An 18,363-nucleotide genomic window follows, 5' to 3' on the forward strand; every position below is an offset into this window, starting at 1 on the left:
GATCCCGGCCTCCACGGGCCTGGCACGCGAGGGCACGAGGAGGTTCTGGGAGGTGGCGGTGGCCGACGCCGAGGAGAAGGCGCGCCGGCTGCTGTCTGGCTTGACGCTCGCGCCACGCGCTCGGCTACCCAGAATCAACAAGGTATGCCCGGCTTCTATGTCTATTTTTATACATACTGTTTCGGTTGCTGTATTAGTCTTTTCTTATGCTGTTAATAAATACATACCCGAGACTGGGTAATTTATAAAGGAAAGACATTTAACTGACTCACAGTTCCACATGGCACTTTATATCTTTTATTTGGAGATTTTAATTCATTTACATTCAAGGTAATTATTGATATGGAAGGATTTTACTACTGCCATTTTGTTAATTGTTTTCTGCTTGTTTAATAGATCCTTTGTTTCCTTATTTTTCTCTTCTTTTGTGATTGATTTTTCTCTATTGATTTATTTCCTTTTTATCTTTTATTTACTGTAGGTTTTTGATTTGTGGCTACTCTGAAGCTTACAAAATATCTTGTAGTTATGACAGGCAATTTTAAGCTGATAGCAAGTTAGCTTTGCTTACATAAACAAACTATGCTTTTACCTCATCTCTCCTTCTGCATTTATAATTTTTGATGTCACAATTTACAGATTTTTATATTGTCTCCCTAAACAAATCATTGTAGTTATTATTATTATTATTATTATTATTATTATTTTGTTATTGATACGGAGTCTCGCTCTGTCGCCCAGGCTGGAGTGCAGTGGCACAATCTCTGCTCACTGCATGCTCAGCCTCCCAGGTTCACGCCATTCTCCTGCCTCAGCCTGCGGAGTAGCTGGGACTACAGGCGCCGGCCACCATGCCCGGCTAATTTTTTGTATTTTTAGTGGAGACGGGGTTTCACCGTGTTAGCCAGGATGGTCTCGATCTGTTGACCTCGGGATCCACCCGCCTCGGCCTTCCAAAGTGCTGGGATTACAGGTGTGAGCCACAGCGCCCAGCCAGCTTTTATTATTTTTAACCTTCATACTATGTAAGTGAAGTGCACACCACCATTACAGTATTAGTGTATTCTGACTTGGTGTACTTACCTTTACCAGTGAGTTTTACACATTTATATGTTTTTGTGTTACTAAACAGCATCTTTTTCTTTTGGCTTGAAGAACTCTTTTTGACATTTCACATAAGACAAATCTAGGGGATGAACTCTGTCAGCTTTTGTCTGGGAAAGTCTTTATCATTTCTGAAGGACAGTTTTTCTAGGTACAGTATTATTGGTTAGCAGTTTATTTCCTTCAGTACTCTGAATATATTTTCCATTCTCTATGAACCCATAAGGTGTCTGCTGAGAAATTTGCTCTCCTTATTGGAACGTATATGTTATTTACTTTTCTCTTGCTATTTTCAGAATCTCCCTTTTGTACTTGATATTTGACAGTTTGATTATAATATGTCTTGATGTACTCTTGTTTGAATTCATCTGATTGGAGGCATTTGGCCTTCCTGTACCTGGATATTTACATATTTGCCCAAATTTGGATTCTTTTCTGTTCTTGTTTATGTAAGTTTTCTACTCTTTTGTCTTTCTCTTCTCCTTCATAAACTCTTATAACTTGACCATTTTCTCTTTGGATGCTTACATAAATCCTGTAAGCTTTCCCCATTATTTTTCATTATTTTTCTTTTATTCTCCTCAGACTATGTATTTTCAAATAATTTGTCTTCAGGTTCACAGATTCATTCTTGTACTTGATCAGTTATGTTGCTGATGTTCTCTATTGTATTTTCCATTTCTTTCATTACACTTTTCAACTCTTTATTTTTGTTTATTTATTTTCTTTTGTGTAATTTCAGTGTCTCTGTACAATTCTATTTTTGGTCATTTATTGTTTTCCTGATTTCATTGAATTTTTTTCTCTGTATGTCATTAATTTTATTCCCTGAACTTTCTCTAGACAATTAGTTTGAATTCTGTCAGGAAGTTTCTATATCTTCATTTTTCTGGGGTCAGCTATCAGGAGATTATTGTGCTCTTTTGGTAGTAGTATGTCTCCTGGATTTTTCATGTTTCTTATTGCCTTATGTTGATGTCTCTGCATTTGAAGGACTGGGAAAGCCCTAATCAGTCAGAATCAGAGATTCTGGGCAGGCTGTTTGGTGTGGTCCAAAAGCCTAAATCAGAAGTGTCAAAGATTATATTTTTACCTGCTCACTACTTATTTATCTGTTAGATAGTGCACTTAGAGATATACATATATAGCACCATCTTTAAGTATTTTCAGACTTTAATATTCAAATATTTTCATTTACTTATTTTCAATTGTTCATTCCCATAGAGTCTAAGATAAGAAACTTTTTTATTTCCTCTAGGCAAAATTTATTCATAGTTGAGATTATACTGCTGCTGCTTGACAGTCTCATAGAGTTGTTTTGAGGATCAAATGTTATAACATTTGAAGTGCTTTAAAATGTGTTATTCAAATGTAAGATAAGATTCTGAAACATCAGATAAATTTTGTAAATGAAGTCCCAGTTTGGGGCATTGTGTTAATATTTTTCTAAAGCTGTTGTTTTATATATGAAGTTACTTTTTCCTCCACAAATACCAAGAATATTTAGGAGAGTAATTACTTAAGTTCTAATTTTATAAATCAAATCTCCTCTTTCCTCATAGTTCTGCACTTTTATAAGTAAGGAATATCTGTCTGTATTAGCTTATTAGTCTATTATCTTTGTCAATTGGGAAAGAGTGGGGAATGAGAACCATATGCTTCATTAGCCTATCGTTTTAGTTTCAGTGTAACTTTAAATAGCTTTGGATGGGAATATGTAAACATATTAAAGCAGCACATTATATTTGACCTAGTTAATGGTCCAATCTTTTGACTGTCAGTTCTTTAATTTTTTGGTTTGTTTTATATGTTTAAGCAACTAATAATTTCTTGAACAGTTTTCATGAGGACTTAGTTGTTAGTTTTGAAATGTGTTGCAGATTATACAGGTAAATGAAATAATTGTATATTTGTCTTATTTAGCAATTACAGAAGGATCACCTTTGGATGAAATTACTTCAGACAGAAAGTTATCAAGTATAGCAGGATGCTATCTAAAATATAAGAAGAAAAACAGTTTGTCTTCCAAACTCCCTGAACCTTCAATATCCAAAAAGTTAAATAACAAAAGCAACCAATATTATAGCAAAATTATGGAGAATGATGACCTTGAATCTAAAAGATCAAAAAATACTTGGCAAATAAGAAAATTTCTGGGTGGGGTCAGCAGCAGTAATGTAGGAGTACAAGAACCATATTCAAAGAATGGCATAAACTTTAAAAAACATTCAGAGAAGGGTGAAATGCATGACTCAAAGTCTAAACCACAAAGCTTGAAGAGTAGTACAAGCCTCAGTAAGTCTCTAGATAAAAGTGATATTTCTAGTATCCCAAAACTTCAGAAGCCAGCTATAAGAAAGCGTTCCAGCCTCCTAAAACAGGTTTCGTCTACAGAAAAAACTGCAATTAATACTCTGGGTAAGTATAAATCTAGCTTCTTGAGTTCTTCAGTCATCACAGAAATGAAGAGAATGAATCAATTATTAGATAGTTGTAAGCATTTCAATTGTTAACACCCTGGGTAACCACTACTTCTTTTTTTTTTTTAATTTTAAAATTATTTATAGAGACAGGGTTGCCCAGGTTGGTCTCAAACCCCTGGCCTCAAGCAATCCTCCTGCATTGGCCTCCCAAAGTGCTGGGATCCACAGGTGTGAACCACCATGCCTATGCAAAAATTCTGGAAACGTACAGTAGTGATGGTGGTACAACTTTGTAAATGTGATTAATGCCACTGAATTATATGTTTGTTTATTCTTTATTTTTTGAGTCACAATCTCACTCTGTCACCCAGGCTAGAGTGTAGTGGCGTGATCCTAGCTCACTGCAGCCTTGACCTTTTGTTTTCAAGTGATCCTCCTACCTCTTCAGCCTCCCATGTAGCTGGGAGCATAGGCACATGCCCCCACAACCAGCTAGCTTTTTTTTTTTTTTTTTCCGTAGAGTTGGGATCCCACTGTGCTCCCAAGGCTGGTCTTGAACTCCTGGCCCCAAATAGTGCTCCCGTCTTGGCCTCCCAAGGATCTGCGATTACAGGCATGAGCCGCCAAGTCTGGCCTGCCACTTCTGACACATAGACCAATGGATATAATATTGTGATTTTGATGATAATTCCTTTTCAGATGTCCTCTTTAGGGAGGAGTTTAACTTTTCCTGAGAAACTTATTCAGTGATTAATTGGAGTCATTAATATTCCCTGGAAAGTAGAAGGCCTGGCTTCTTTTGGAAATGTTTATTTTGTAATTTATTAAATATTTAAACAAGTGGAAATCTATGTGAAATTTTTGCTTAGAGTGCTGTAATTTAAATATATAATATAGTACTTCAGGTATTATCTCTTATGGACGGAGAATATCAGGAAAAAATAATACTGTATATCTAGGTCTTCAAGTCTTTATGATTTTTCTCAAAGATAAGCAATGGTTTCCCAACCAATATATTTTCTCTCTCTGTATTACTTTCATCACAGAAGCAGTGTGTATGGAACCCAATTAAATATTTCTTGTAGTCCTCTGCTGAAGTTGCTTAAGTCATATTTATTTATTCTCTTTTAAAAACTCACTGACTTTCATATCACATTTAGTATTTAATGTAATAGATAAAATGATTGTTTAGTGAAAAATTTGTGATTCATACCTTAGTGCAAATTCAAATAACTCAATGGAAAAAAGGAATGTGATCTATTAAGGAGGCACAGTGATGATCATCCTGTTTCTGGTTCCTTTACCAAGGCACTGCTGCTACTTTGTGCCACATTTGTATTTCTGAGAGTTATTTTTATTTCAATAAGAATTAAAACCTTGGGTTAAAGGAATAGTGAAATAGCAGACAGACGTGGGTAGAAGAGGCTGTCAGAAGAAAGTGTATTTTACCTTTCTCATGTCACTAAAATAAAATGATGTCACCTACCACTGCCATATTTAATGTTCTGAATATAGAGAAGTATGAAATAGTTCATCTGGCATAACTTCCTGAAACAAATTGATGGTAATTGGAATTTTATGGAATATGACTGCCTGTATGATTTACATTAAAAATTCTAACTTTTCACTTTTAAATAATTTTACTTTCTTAAGAGTCACAAAAGTAGTACAAACATTTCCATCAGTACATGATCTAAACCAGGAAATTAACACTGATGCAATACTGCTTACTGATCTACAGACCTTATTCAAATTTTGTCAGTTTTTCCATGAATGTTCTTTTTGAATTCCAGAATCTAATCCAGAATTACCCACTACATTTAGTTGTCACTTTTCCTTAGTCTCCATCAATCCCGGATGCTTCTTCAATCTTTCATGACCTTGACACTTTTGAAGTATTGACTAGTTGTCTTGTATAATACCCTTCATTTTGGATTTTTGTTTTATTCCTTCATGAATAAATTCAGGTTATGCATTTTTGGTCAGATTACCTCAGAAATGATATTGTAACCATCTCAGTGCATCATAGTAAGAAGCACGTGACGTCTACGTGTATTTGCTTCTAAGACTTTATTTTTTGAAGGTTATGAACTGAAAACATGGTAGAGTAAATTAATGGGAGGGTGAAGAACTCTACATTTTTGCTTGGAATTCTTCAATTTAAACAAAACACTGTGGTGTTTTTATTTCTTGGACTCATTAATTTTACACACACACATACAAACACACACACACACACACTCAGGCTAGAGTGCGATCTCAGTGCACTGCAACCTCTGCCTCCTGGGTTCAAGTGATCTTCCTGCCTCAGCCTCTTGAGTAGCTGGGAGTACACACATGCGCCATCATGCCCAGCTAATTGTTGTATTTTTAGTAGAGACAGGGTTTCACCATGTTGGCCAGGCGGGTCTCGAACTCTTGACCTCAAGTGACCCACCTGCCTTGGCCTCCCGCAGTGCTGTGATTACAGGCAGGAGCCACCATACCTGGCCCCATGAATTTTATTTTAATCAGAAGCGAGCAGCATTGGCTGGGCCACTGGAACAGGCTGTTCCCCCAAACAAGTAGATTATACATGTTTATAGAATGTTAAGACAGTTCTGTGTTTGAGCTATAAGAGAAAGATTAAATATAATGTTATACAACAGATATATGGAAAGAAAAGCAGTCCTATAAAATCTATAAGGTAATATAAAATAGATAAAACTTCTTTAATTTCTACAGATTTTCAGTATTAATTGTTGCTTTTGACACAAGAATTCTGTTGCTTAATAATTCTCTACATTTTGTGTATTTAGAAAACTTCTGTGAAGCTATCAGTAGACTTCAAGAAAATTACATTTCAGCAGAAGGACTTCAGTCTATTTTGCCTTCAATAGGAATTACTTTATTAGATAAAGAATTCCAGAAGATTGTGACAGACACTAGTAGAAATGGTGAGAGACTGATAACATTAAAGTTTCTGAGAAAGTTAGATATTTTTATGGGATAGTATTAAATATTGGAGGAATTCCTCTCAATTAGAAATAAGGAATGGGTCATTCTAAAGAAAATTCAGATATAAAAATGGAAAATAGTAAAAAAAAAAAAAAAAATCCTGTAAGTTCTGACCACATGGATTGGTTTGGAGCATGTAGGCCTTTCATATTTCCAGATCATTTCAGTAAAGCTCTTCATCACTATCCCTAGCTGTGCCTATTAATAGTAGGGTGGTGATGGGGAGACTGATCTAGTTGTAGCGAGGTTCAGACAGTAAGACTGCAATATCTAAGGGGTATGGAAATCTCTACGCAAATAACCCAAGGATCCAAAGATTAATAATTGGAGATTACAAAATATGGGGGAAGTTAGAGCCAGGTATGCTTAGCAGTTAACATTTAGATGTTGAGTGGCATATCCCAGTTGCCAGCCTAAGTTAAAAGCAGAGTTTAAGTTTCTAGGAAGGGTTTTTATACTAGAGAAGTTATTTTTATTAGTGACTAAGAATTTTCCACAACAGAAGTTCAGTTGAGGAGAGGAAAGAGGTGACATTTTGGGGAAAGACTGATTTGAGAATAACATTAAAAGTGAATCCTCAGAATCTGGGCACAATTTCTTAGCTAAGGTAAATCAGAAAGAAGATTCACTTAAAAATTATATAAAGAGTGGGTGGCACTAAAATTATTGAGCCCTTTTTGCTGCTTATCAGCATTGACGTGATCACTGTGAGGGTTTATATCTAAACATAGGTAAAACTTTGGACCACATGGATACTAGGGAGATAGAGATGGGGATACTTGGTTTTGTCAGGGCTGATTAGTATTGTTAAGGTGTCTTAATGGATAGCATATTGAGTGGGTTTTCAAGATGATATGAAATAGACTCCTTAACTCTCTCGTGGTCTGTCTATATGGACAAGTTTCTTTTTTCCTAGATCTGTTAAGAAATTAGTATCTAACTCAGTCCTTTGCATGTAATAGATATTGAAAAAGCAGGGACTGTGTCTTTCTTATTTTTGTGTTCTCGGTGCCTAGCATGGTTCTTGGCACTAGTATGCTCTCAATAATTGTCCAAATGAACTGACCTAATCTAGAAAGAATTATAAGAGACATGACATGAAGGAGAAATAGGATGATGAAATGAAGGATCAAGTACATTTTAAAAATAGTTGTGTTAAAATGCAAATTTACCTGTATGCAAAAATACACCAGAATGTATAATCTAAACTTTTTTTTAAAAAACAGAGAATGGAATGGTGGAGTTAGATGACTTTATAAGTACTCTCGCCAAGGAGCAAAGTTTTCCTGAATGCAATGGTAGGTAGGAAATTTGTTTTAAAATGATTTAGAGGGAAGAGCAGTGCTGATTGAGAAGAATTAGGTTCAACAGAACTGGGCTTGCTTTTGGATGGAATAGTCCTGTGACTCTTAGGCAAATCAGTTGCCAGTTTTTAAAAACTTGCTATATCAGAGTAATAATAGCTAAGGTGTTTACCTCACAGAGTTGTCATGTGAATTTTGCAAACTGAAAAGTGATCCATAAATATATGGTAATAATGATAATGTAGAGATCAAATAGGTAATTAGCAACATTGATTAGGAATTGATGGGTGATATGTTTTTTTTTTTTTTTTTTAATGGACTTCTTTGAATGAAATACTCGTTTGGTTCACCTTTGATTTAGAACTTTTAAAAACAACTTTATCAAGGTATAATTTATGTACGTAAAATTCACTCATCCATTGATTTTTATTAAATTTATTGAGTTGTACAACTATTACTACAATACCCTTTTTTTGCTTGCAATATTTTTATACAAATGATTACATATTTTTTAGCAAGATTAAAATGAGAAATGAAAGATATTAAAGCTTGCTGTTTTTATTTTGTTCTGTTTATGCATATGCTAAAAAAAAACAAGGTTTTTGTTTCTTTCCAAAAAATTCCCCAGATGAGCAAAGATTAGTCCAAAGCAAGAGATTTCCTTTTATACTTACATGATGAGACTTATGTTAAAAGCTACATTGTCATTTGTCATTTCTGATGGATGTAAGTGGCGAAGTGTCTGGATTTATTGAAGACAATATTAGTAAATCAATTTCTTTTAAAAAGTGTTCCTTTATGTTCAGTTTGTAAGCAAATAGACTATTATTATTATACTTTAAGTTCTGGGATACATGTGCAGAATGTGCAGGTTTGTTACATAGGTATACACATGCTATGGTGGTTTGCTGCATCCTTCAACCTGTCATCTACATTAGGTATTTCTCCTAATGCTATCCCTCCACTAGCCCTCCACCTGCCAACAGGCCCCAGTGTGTGAAGTTCCTCTCCCCGTGTCCAATTGTTCTTATTATTCAACTCCCACTTATGAGTGAGAACATGTGGTGTTTGGTTTTCTGTTCCCACATTTCGTTTACTGAGGATGATGGTTTCTAGCTTCATCCATGTCCCTGCAAAGGACAGAAATTCATTCTTTGTTATGGCTGTATAGTATTCCATGGTGTATATGTGCCACATTTTCTTTATCCAGTCTATCACTGATGGGCATTTGGGTTGGTTCCAAGTCTTTGCTATTGTGAACAACACTGCAGTAAACATATGTATGCATGTGTCTTTATAGTAGAATGATTTATAATCCTTTGGGTATATACCCAGTAATGGGATTGCTGGGTCAAATGGTATTTCTGGTTCTAGATCCTTGAGGAATCGCCATACGGTCTTCCACAATGGTTGAATTAATTTACATTCCCACCAACAGTGTAAAAGCATTCCTATTTCTCCACATCCTCTCCAGCATCTGTTGTTTCCTGACTTTTTAATGATCACCATTCTAACTGGTGTGACATGGTATCTCATTGTGGTTTTGATTTATGTTTCTTTAATGACCAGTGATGATAAGCTTTCTTTTTCATGTTTGTTGGCTGCATAAATTTCTCCTTCTTTTTTTTTTTGAGACAAAGTCTCACTCTGTCACCCAGGCTAGAGTGCAGTGGCGTGGTCTTGGCTCACTGCAGCCTTTGCCTCCTGGGTTCAAGTGATTCTCCTGCCTCAGCCTCCTGAGTAGCTGGGACCTCCTAAGTACAGGTGCATGCCACCATGCCTGACTAATTTTTTGTATTTTTAGTAGAGACAGGGTTTCACCGTGTTAGCCAGGATAGTCTTGATCTCCTGAACTTGTGATCCGCCCACCTCAGCCTCCCAAAGTGAAATCTCTTCTTTTGAGAAGTGTCTGTTCATATCCTTCACCCACTTTTTGATGGGTTTGTTTTTTTCTTGTAAATTTGTTTAAGTGCTTTGTAGATTCTGGATATTAGCCCTTTGTCAGATGGATAGGTTGCAACATTTTTCTCCCATTCTGTAGGTTTCCTGTTCACTCTGATGATAGTTTCTTTTGCTGTGCAGAAGTTCTTTAGTTTAATTAGATCCCATTTGTCAATTTTGGCTTTTCTTGCCGTTGCTTTTGGTGTTTTAGTCATAAAGGCTTTGCCCATGCCTATATCCTGAATGGTATTGCCTAGGTTTTCTTCTAGGGTTTTTATGGTTTAGATCTTACATTTACATTTTCTATTAGGTGTAAGGAAGGATTCCAATTTCAGTTTTCTGCATATGGCTAGTCAGTTTTCCAAACACCATTTATTAAATAGGGAATCATTTCCCATTGCTTGTTCCTGTCAGGTTTGCCGGAGATCAGATGGGTGTTAATGTGTGGTGCTATTTGAGGCCTCTGTTCTGTTCCATTGGTCTATATATCTGTTCTGGTACCAGTACCATGCTGTTTGCTGTTTTGATTACTGTAGCCTTTTAGTATAGTTTGAAGTCAGGTAGCACGATGCCTATAGCTTTCTTCTTTTTGCTTAGGACAGTCTTGGCTATACAGGCTTTTTTTTGGTTCCATATGAAATTTAAAGTAGTTTTTTAATCTTGTGAAGAAAGTCAATGGTAGCTTGATGGGGATAGCATAGAATCTATAAATTACTTTGGGCAGGATGGCCATTTTCATGATATTGATCATTCCTATCCATGAGCATGGAATTTTTTTCCATTTGTTTGTGTCCTCTCTTATTTTCTTGAGCAGTGGTTTGTAGTTCTCCTTGAAGAGGTCCTTCACCTCCCTTGTGAGTTGTATTCCTAGGTATTTTATTCTCTTTGTAGCAGTTGTGAATGGGAGTTCACTCATGATTTGGTTGTCCACTTGCCTGTTTTCGATGCATAGGAATGCTTGTGATTTTTGCACATTGATTTTGTATCCTGAGACCTTGCTGAAGTTGTTTATCAGCTTGAGATTTTGGGCTGAGACGATGGGGTTTTCTAAATATACAATCATGTCATCTGCAAACAGAGACAATTGAACTTCCTCTCTTCCTATGTGAATACCATTTATTTCTTTCTCTTGCCTGATTGCTGTGGCCAGAACTTCCAATACTATGTTGAATAGGAGTGGTGAGTGAGGGAATCCTTGTCTTGTGCTGGTTGTCAAAGGGAATGCTTCCAGCTTTTGCCCATTCAGTATGATATTGGCTATGGGTTTGTCATAAATAGCTCTTATTATTTTGAGATATGTTCCATCAGTACCTAGTTTATTGAGAGTTTTTAGCATGAAGGGGTGTTTAATTTTATTGAAGGCCTTTTCTGCATCTATTGAGATAATCATGTGGTTTTTGTTATTGGTTCTGTTTACGTGATGGGTTACATTTATTGATTTGCATATGTTGAACCAGCCTTGCATCCCAGGGATGAAGTTGACTTAATTGTGGTGGTAAGCTTTTTGATGTGTGGCTGGATTCTGTTTGCTGGTATTTTACTGAGGATTTTCACATCAATGTTCATAAGAGATGTTGGCCTGAAATTTTCTTTTTTTGTGTCTCTGCCTGGTTTTGGTATCAGGGTGATGCTGGCTTCAAAAAATGAGTTAGAGCAGAGTCCTTCTTTTTCTATTGTTTGGAATAGTTTCAGAAGGAATGCTACCAACCCCTCCTTGTACCTCTGGTAGAATTTAACTCTGAATCAATCTGGTCCTGGGCTCTTATTGGTTGGTGGGTTATTAATTACTGCCTCATTTTCAGAACTTGTTATTGGTCTGTTCAGGGATTCGACTTCTTCCTGGTTTAGTCTTGGAAGGGTATATGTGTCCAGGAATTTATCCATTTCTTCTAGATTTTCTAGTTTATTTGTGTAGAGGTGTTTATAGTATTCTCTGATGGTAGTTTGTATTTCTGTGGGGTCAGTGCTGATATCCCCTTTATCATTTTTTATTGTGTCTATTTGATTCTTTTCTGTTTTCTTCTTTATTAGTCTTGCTAGCAGTCTATCTATTTTGTTAATCATTTCAAAAAACCAGCTTCTGGATTCATTGATTTTTTGAAGTATTCTTCATGTCTCTATCTCTTTCTGTTTTTCTCTGATCTTAGTTATTTCTTGTCTTCTGATAGCATTTGAATTTGCTTGCTCTTGCTTCTCTAGTTCTTTTAATTGTGATGTTAGGGTTTCGATGTTAGATCTTTCCTGGCTTCTCCTGTGGATATTTAGTGCTATGAATTTCCCTCTAAACACTGCTTTAGCTGCATCCCAGAGATTCTGGTACATTATGTCTTTGTTCTCATTTGTTTCAAGTAACTTATTTATTTCTGCCTTCATTTCGTTATTTACCCATTAGTCATTCAGGAGCAGGTTGTTCAGTTTCCATGTAGTTGTTTGGTTTTGAGTGAGTTTCTTAATCCTGGGTTCTAATTTGATTGCACTGTGGTCTGAGAGACTGTTATGATTTCCATTCTTTTACATTTGCTGAGGAGTATTTTACTTCCAATTATGTGGTTAATTTTAGAATAAGTGCAATGTAGTGCTGAGAAGAATGTATATTCTGTTGATTTGGGGTGGAGAGTTCTGTAGGTGTCTATTAGGTCTGCTTGATCTAGAGCTGAGTTCAAGTCCTGAATATCCTTATTAATTTTTGTCTCCTTGAGCTGTCTAATATTGACAGTGGGGTGTTAAAGTCTGTCACTTTCACTGTGGGAGTCTAAGTATCTTTGTATGTCTCAAAGAACTTGCTTTATGAATCTGGGTGCTCCTGTATTGGGTGTGTATATATTTAGGATAGTTAGCTGCTCTTGTTGCATTAATCCCTTCTTTGTCATTTTTGATCTTTGTTGGTTTAAAGGCTGTTTTATGACAGACTAGGATTGCAACCCTGGTTTTTTTTTTTTGCTTTCCATTTGCATGGTAAATATTTCCCCATCCCTTTATTTTGTGCCTATGTGTGTCTTTGCATGTGAGATGGGTCTCCTGAATACAGTACACTGATGGTTCTTGACTCTTAATTTGCCAGTCTGTGTCTTTTAATTGAGGAATTTAGCCTGTTTACAGTTAAGGTTAATATTGTTATATGTGAATTTCATCCTGTCATCATGATGCTAGCTGGTTATTTCGGACATTAGTTGATGCAGTTTCTTCATAATGTGATTGGTCTTTATATACAAGTGTTTTTTTTTGCAGTGGCTGGTACCAGTTTTTGCTTTCTATATTTAGTGCTTCCTTCAGGAGCTCTTGCAAGGCAGGCCTGGTGTTGACAAAATCCCTCAACATTTGCTTATATGTAAGGATTTTATTTCTCCTTCGCTTATAAAACTTAGTTTGGCTGGATATGAAATTCTGGTTAGAAAATTCTTTTCTTTAAGAATGTTGAGTATTGGCTCCCACTCTCTTCTGGCTTGTAGGTTTTCTGCAGAGATATCCGCTGTTAGTCGGATGGACTTCCCTTTGTAGGTAACCTGACCTTTCTCTCTGGCTGCCCTTAACTTTTATTTTATTTTATTTTTTTACTGAGACAGAGTCTCGCTCTGTCACCCAGGCTGGAGTGCAGTGGCACGTCTCCACTCACTGTAAGCTCTGCCTCCTGGGTTCACACCATTCTCCTGCCTTAGCCTCCCACATAGCTGGGACTACAGGTGCCTGCCACCACACCCCGCCAGGTTTTTGTATTTTTTAAGTATAGACGGGGTTTCACTGTGTTAGCCAGGATGGTCGTGATCTCCTGACCTCATGATCTGCCTGCCTCGGTCTCCCAGAGTGCTGGGATTACAGGTGTGAGACACTGTTCTCGGCCAACTTTTTTTCCTTCATTTCAACCCTGGAGAATCTGATGGTTTTGTGCCTTAGGGTTGCTCTTCTTGAGGAGTATCTTAGTGGTATTCTCTGTATTTCCTGAAATTGAACATTGCCCTATCTTGCCAGATCGGGGAAGTTCTCCCAGATAATATCCTGAAGTGTGTTTTCCAACTTGGTTCCATTCTCTCTGTCACTTTCAGGGTCCCTAATCAATTGTAGGTTTGGTCTTTTCACACAGTCCCATATTTTTTGGAGGCTTCATTCATTCCTTTTCAATCTTTTTTCTCTAATCTTGTCTTCACACCTTATTTCAGTAAGTTGATCTTCAATCTCTGATATCCGTTCTTCTGCTTGATTGATTCAGCTATTGATACTTGTGTATGTTTCATGAAGTTCTTGTGCTGTGTTTTTCAGCTCCATCAGGTCATTTATGTTCTTCTCTAAATTGGTTGTTCTATTAGCAGTTCCTGTAACCTTTTGTCAGGGCTCTTAGCTTCTTTGCATTGGGTTAGAACATGCTCCTTTAGCTCAGAGGAGTTTGTGGTTACCCACCTTCTGAAGACTACTTCTGTCAAATCATCAGAATCATTCTCTGTCTAGTTTTGTGCCCTTGCTGGAGAGGAGTTGCAATCATTTGGAGGAGAAAAGGCATTCTGGTTTTTGGAATTTTCAGCATTTTTGTGCTGGTTTTTCCTCATCTTTATGTATTTATCTACCTTTGATCTTTGGATGGGGTTTCTGTATGGGGTTCCTTTTGTTGATAATGTTACTGCTTTCTGTTTGTTACTTTTTCTTCTAACAGTTATGCCTCTCTTCTGCAGGTCTGCTGCAGTTTGCTGGAGGTCCATTCCATACCATATTTGCCTGGGTATTACCAGTGTAGGCTGCAGAACAGCAAAGATTGCTGCTGTTCCTTCTTCTGGAAGATTTGTCCCAGAGGGGCACTGGGCTGATGCCAGCTGGAGCTCTCCTGCATGAGGTGTCTGACAACCCCTGTTGGGAGGTCTCTCACCGTCAGGAGGTATGGGAGTCAGGGACCCAGTGGAGGAGGCAGTCTGTCCCTTACCAGAGCTCGAGTGCTGTGCTGGGAGAGCCTTCCTTGTCAGGATCCACTGCTGTCTTCAGAGCCAGCAGGCAGGAACGTTTAAGTCTGCTGAAGTTGTGCCCACAGCCGCCCCTTCCCCCAGGTGCTCTGTCCCAGTAAGATGGGAGTTTTATCTATAACCCCTTGACTGGGGCTGGTGCCTTTCTTTCAGAGATGCCCTTCCCAGTGAAGAGGAATCTAAAGAGGTAGTCTGGCTGCAGCCGCTTTGCCACACTGTGTTGAGTTTTACCCAGTCCGAACTTCCAGGCCTTTTTAGCGCTGTCAGGGGAAAACCGAGGTACTCAAGCCTCAGTAACAGTGGATGCCCCTCCCCACACCAAGCTTGATTGTTCCAGTTGGACTTCAGACCGCTGTGCTGGCAGCGAGGATTTCAACCCAGCCTAGCTTGCTGGGCTCCATAGGAGTGGGTCCTGCTGAGCCAGACCACTTGGTTCCCTGGCTTCGGCCCCCTTTCCAGGAGAGTAAACCGTTCTGTCTTGCTGGGATTCCAGGTGCCTCTGGGGTACAAAAATAAACTCCTGCAGCTAGCTTGGTGTCAGCCCAAACAGCCGTCCAGTTTTATGCTTGAAACCCAGGGCCCTGGTGGTGTAGGCACGTGAAGGAATCTCCTGGTCTGTAGATTGCAAAAACCATGGGGAAACCATAGTATCTGGGCCAGATAGCAGTCTCTCAAGGCTTCCCTTGGCTGGAGGAGGGCGCTCCCCCCCCCCCCCCCCGCCACCGCCCCCTGCTCCTTGCACTTCCTGGGTGAGGCGATGCTTCTGCTCGTCCTCCATGGGCTGCACCCACTGCCTAACCAGTCCCAATGAGATGAGCAGGGTACCTCAGTTGGAAATGCAGGAATCACCCGCCTTCTGTGTTGGTCTTGCTAGGAGCTGCAGACTGGAGCTGTTCCTATTCCGCCATCTTGCCAGCAGTCTCAGTGTTTGCATAGTTCCTAAAATTCCTTAGTTATTGATTTTTAGTTTTATTATATTGGGATCAGAAAAATACCTCATATGATTTTGACTTTTAAAAATTTGTTGAGACTTCTTTTGTGGCCTGACATATGGCCTGTCCTGGAGAATGTTCAATGTGCTGATGAGAATAATGTATATTTGCAGCAGTTGGATGAAATGTTCTGCAAATGTCAGGTTCATTTGGTCTAGAGTGTAGTTTAACTTTGATGTTTCTTCGTTGATTTTCTTTCTGGATCATCTGTCCATTACTGAGAATGGTGTGTTGAAGTCCTCTAGTAGGATTGCATTGCAGTCTGTCTCTCCCTTTAGGTCTATTAATGTTTGCTTTATATATTTGGGTCCTCTGTTGTTGTGTACGTATATATGTATAATTGTTATATCCTCTTATTGGATCAGCCCTTTTATTATTATATGGTGACCTTCTTTGTCTCTTTCTACAGTCTTTGATGAGATTTCCTTAAAACCACTATTGTGGATTCTTGATCTGAGAGCTCACACATTGCTGTTTTATTAAGATCAGTCAGTAGCTCTTTACTCTGTCCTTCTGAGGAGGTCATGGTTTCTAGTTTGCTGTTCTTCCTTGTGGAGTTATGTCTATATCTTCGCATTGAACCATTAGTTATTTATTCCAGTCTTTGCTGTCTAGCTTGTTTTGGTCTTCCCAGCTTATATATGCTTAGAGGATTTTTGTACTTTGCCTGTTGAGTCCTGTTAACCCTAGATCACTGCATCTTTTTGGCACTAGATTGTATTTTAAACCCAGATTTGCCTTGGCTTCACAAATGGTCAGAGTCCTGCATGTCTCAAATGGGAAGGTCTTAAAAGGGATACTCTAGCTGTGTGGGAAGGCTGTCTGTAGGTTCACGCTGAGTGGAGCCATGGCATGTGCCTTCCTGCAGTGTGGTACTGCTGAACAGCCACTCTGATTTGGTATCTCCTTTGGCTGAGATACAGAGCAGAATTCTGTGGCCTGGGGTGGCTGGTCCCACCTCCCTTTTAGTTGCTAGATGCCCTCAGGGGTTTTATTGCCTATAGGCACTCATAATACTTCCTTTGGGTTGATTCAGGAATAGTTTTCCTATAAAGGAACCCAAGATGGTGGAGAAGCTGGCTGACTGCCTGGTCTCACTTTTTCCACTGTAGAAATGAAGATTTCAGGGGAACTCTTCCTCATGGTACCTGGCAGGTGGGTGGAGAGGTGTTGTGGATATAGAAGTCTTTTTCTCTTACCATCTGCTTGGAGATTTTCACTTCTCCGTGCCCCCAGGAGTCATTTCAGCTTCAGATATGAGTCCTGGGATATTACTGGTGTTAATCTTGGCACCGGATATTTGTTTTTGGTTTTCGGTAGGGGAGAATGAAGCCAGATTGCTTCTGCTCTGCCATTTTGGTGACATCACACTTCTGGTTTCTAAGGTTAATTTATGTAGTATGTATCAGTAGTTCATCCTCTTTTATGGCTAAATAAATCTATATTATATTGTATGGATATTCTTTACTTTGTTGGTGGCCCATTGGCTCATGGACATTTGATTGTTTCCAATTTGGGGCTGTTACAAATAATACTGAAATTAACATTTGTATACATGTTTCCCTCTGGACATACACTTTTATTTCTCTTGGGGAGATTCCTAAGAGAAGAATTGCTAGGCTATATGGTGAATTTATGTTTAACTCTTAAACTGTCCAAATTGTTTTCCAAAGTGTCTATAACATTTTCATTTTTCACAAGCAATGTATGAGGATTCTAGTTTCTTCACATCTTGTCAACACTTGATATTATTTTATTATTATAACTTTATAATAGGTGTGAAATGGTATTTCACTGTGGTTTTAGTTTTTCATTTCCTTAATGAGTAATTTTGTCAAGCATATTTTCACGTGCTTACTAGCCATTCATAATCTTTTTATGAGACTGGGTCTTGCTGTATCACCCAGGCTGGAGTGCAGTGGCTCAATCACTGCACACTGCAGCCTAGACCTCCTGGGCTCAAATAATTCTTCCACCTCAGCTTCCCAAGTAGCTGGGATCACAGGCACATGCCACTCAGCCTGGCTAATTAAAAAAAAAAAAAATCTTTTTTAGAGATGTGGTCTCCCTGTGTTGAACTCCTGATATCAAGCAGTCCCCCGCCTTGGCCTCTGAAAATGCTGAGATGATAGGTGTGAGCCACTGTGCCTGGCCACCATTCATATGTGTTTATTGAAATATTTATCCAAATCTTTTGCCTATTTTTTGAATGTCATTTTGCTTTATCTATAGTGTTTTAGAGTGTATCTTTTTGTATAAGTTTCTTTAGTGGTTGCTTCAGGTATTACATTATATATTAATGACTTATTATACAATTGGTGTCATCATTTTACCAGTTCAAGTGAAGTATAGAAATTTTATCTTCTTTTATGCCCTTTATTCTCCCCCATTTATAATTGTCTTAAATATTTCCTTTATATACAATTAAAGCCACATCAGAAAGTGTTAACATTTTGGCTGCAAGCATTAAATATAATTTATAAAACTAAACAGGGGGACTATGTGCAGTGGCTCACATTTGTAATCCCAGCACTTTGGGAGGCTGGAGTGAGTGAATTGCTCGAGTCCAAGAGTTTGAGACCAGTCTGGGCAACATGGCGAAACCCTGTCTCTACCAAAAGTACAAAAATTAGTTGGGCGCGGCGGTGCACTCCTGTAG

General features: G+C 38.1%; 1 protein-coding gene and 1 pseudogene across 2 annotated transcripts in view; one reads left to right on the plus strand and one right to left on the minus strand.

The window, feature by feature from the left end:
* LOC111526569 overlaps positions 1-2,768 on the minus strand; it is a 3,717-nt pseudogene extending 949 nt beyond the window's left edge.
* EFCAB13 (EF-hand calcium binding domain 13) overlaps positions 1-18,363 on the plus strand; it is a 130,727-nt gene that overhangs the window by 51,769 nt on the left and 60,595 nt on the right. For both annotated transcript variants that reach the window (XM_026448065.1, XM_026448066.2), the window contains exons 10-12: positions 3,028-3,522; positions 6,326-6,463; positions 7,751-7,822. In XM_026448065.1, the coding sequence (XP_026303850.1) occupies positions 3,028-3,522; positions 6,326-6,463; positions 7,751-7,822 (705 nt within the window). The remainder of the gene's footprint in view (positions 1-3,027; positions 3,523-6,325; positions 6,464-7,750; positions 7,823-18,363) is intronic.

Source organism: Piliocolobus tephrosceles, chromosome 16 (assembly GCF_002776525.5).
Source record: "Piliocolobus tephrosceles isolate RC106 chromosome 16, ASM277652v3, whole genome shotgun sequence".
In the NCBI taxonomy this organism is placed as follows: Eukaryota; Metazoa; Chordata; class Mammalia; order Primates; family Cercopithecidae; genus Piliocolobus; species Piliocolobus tephrosceles.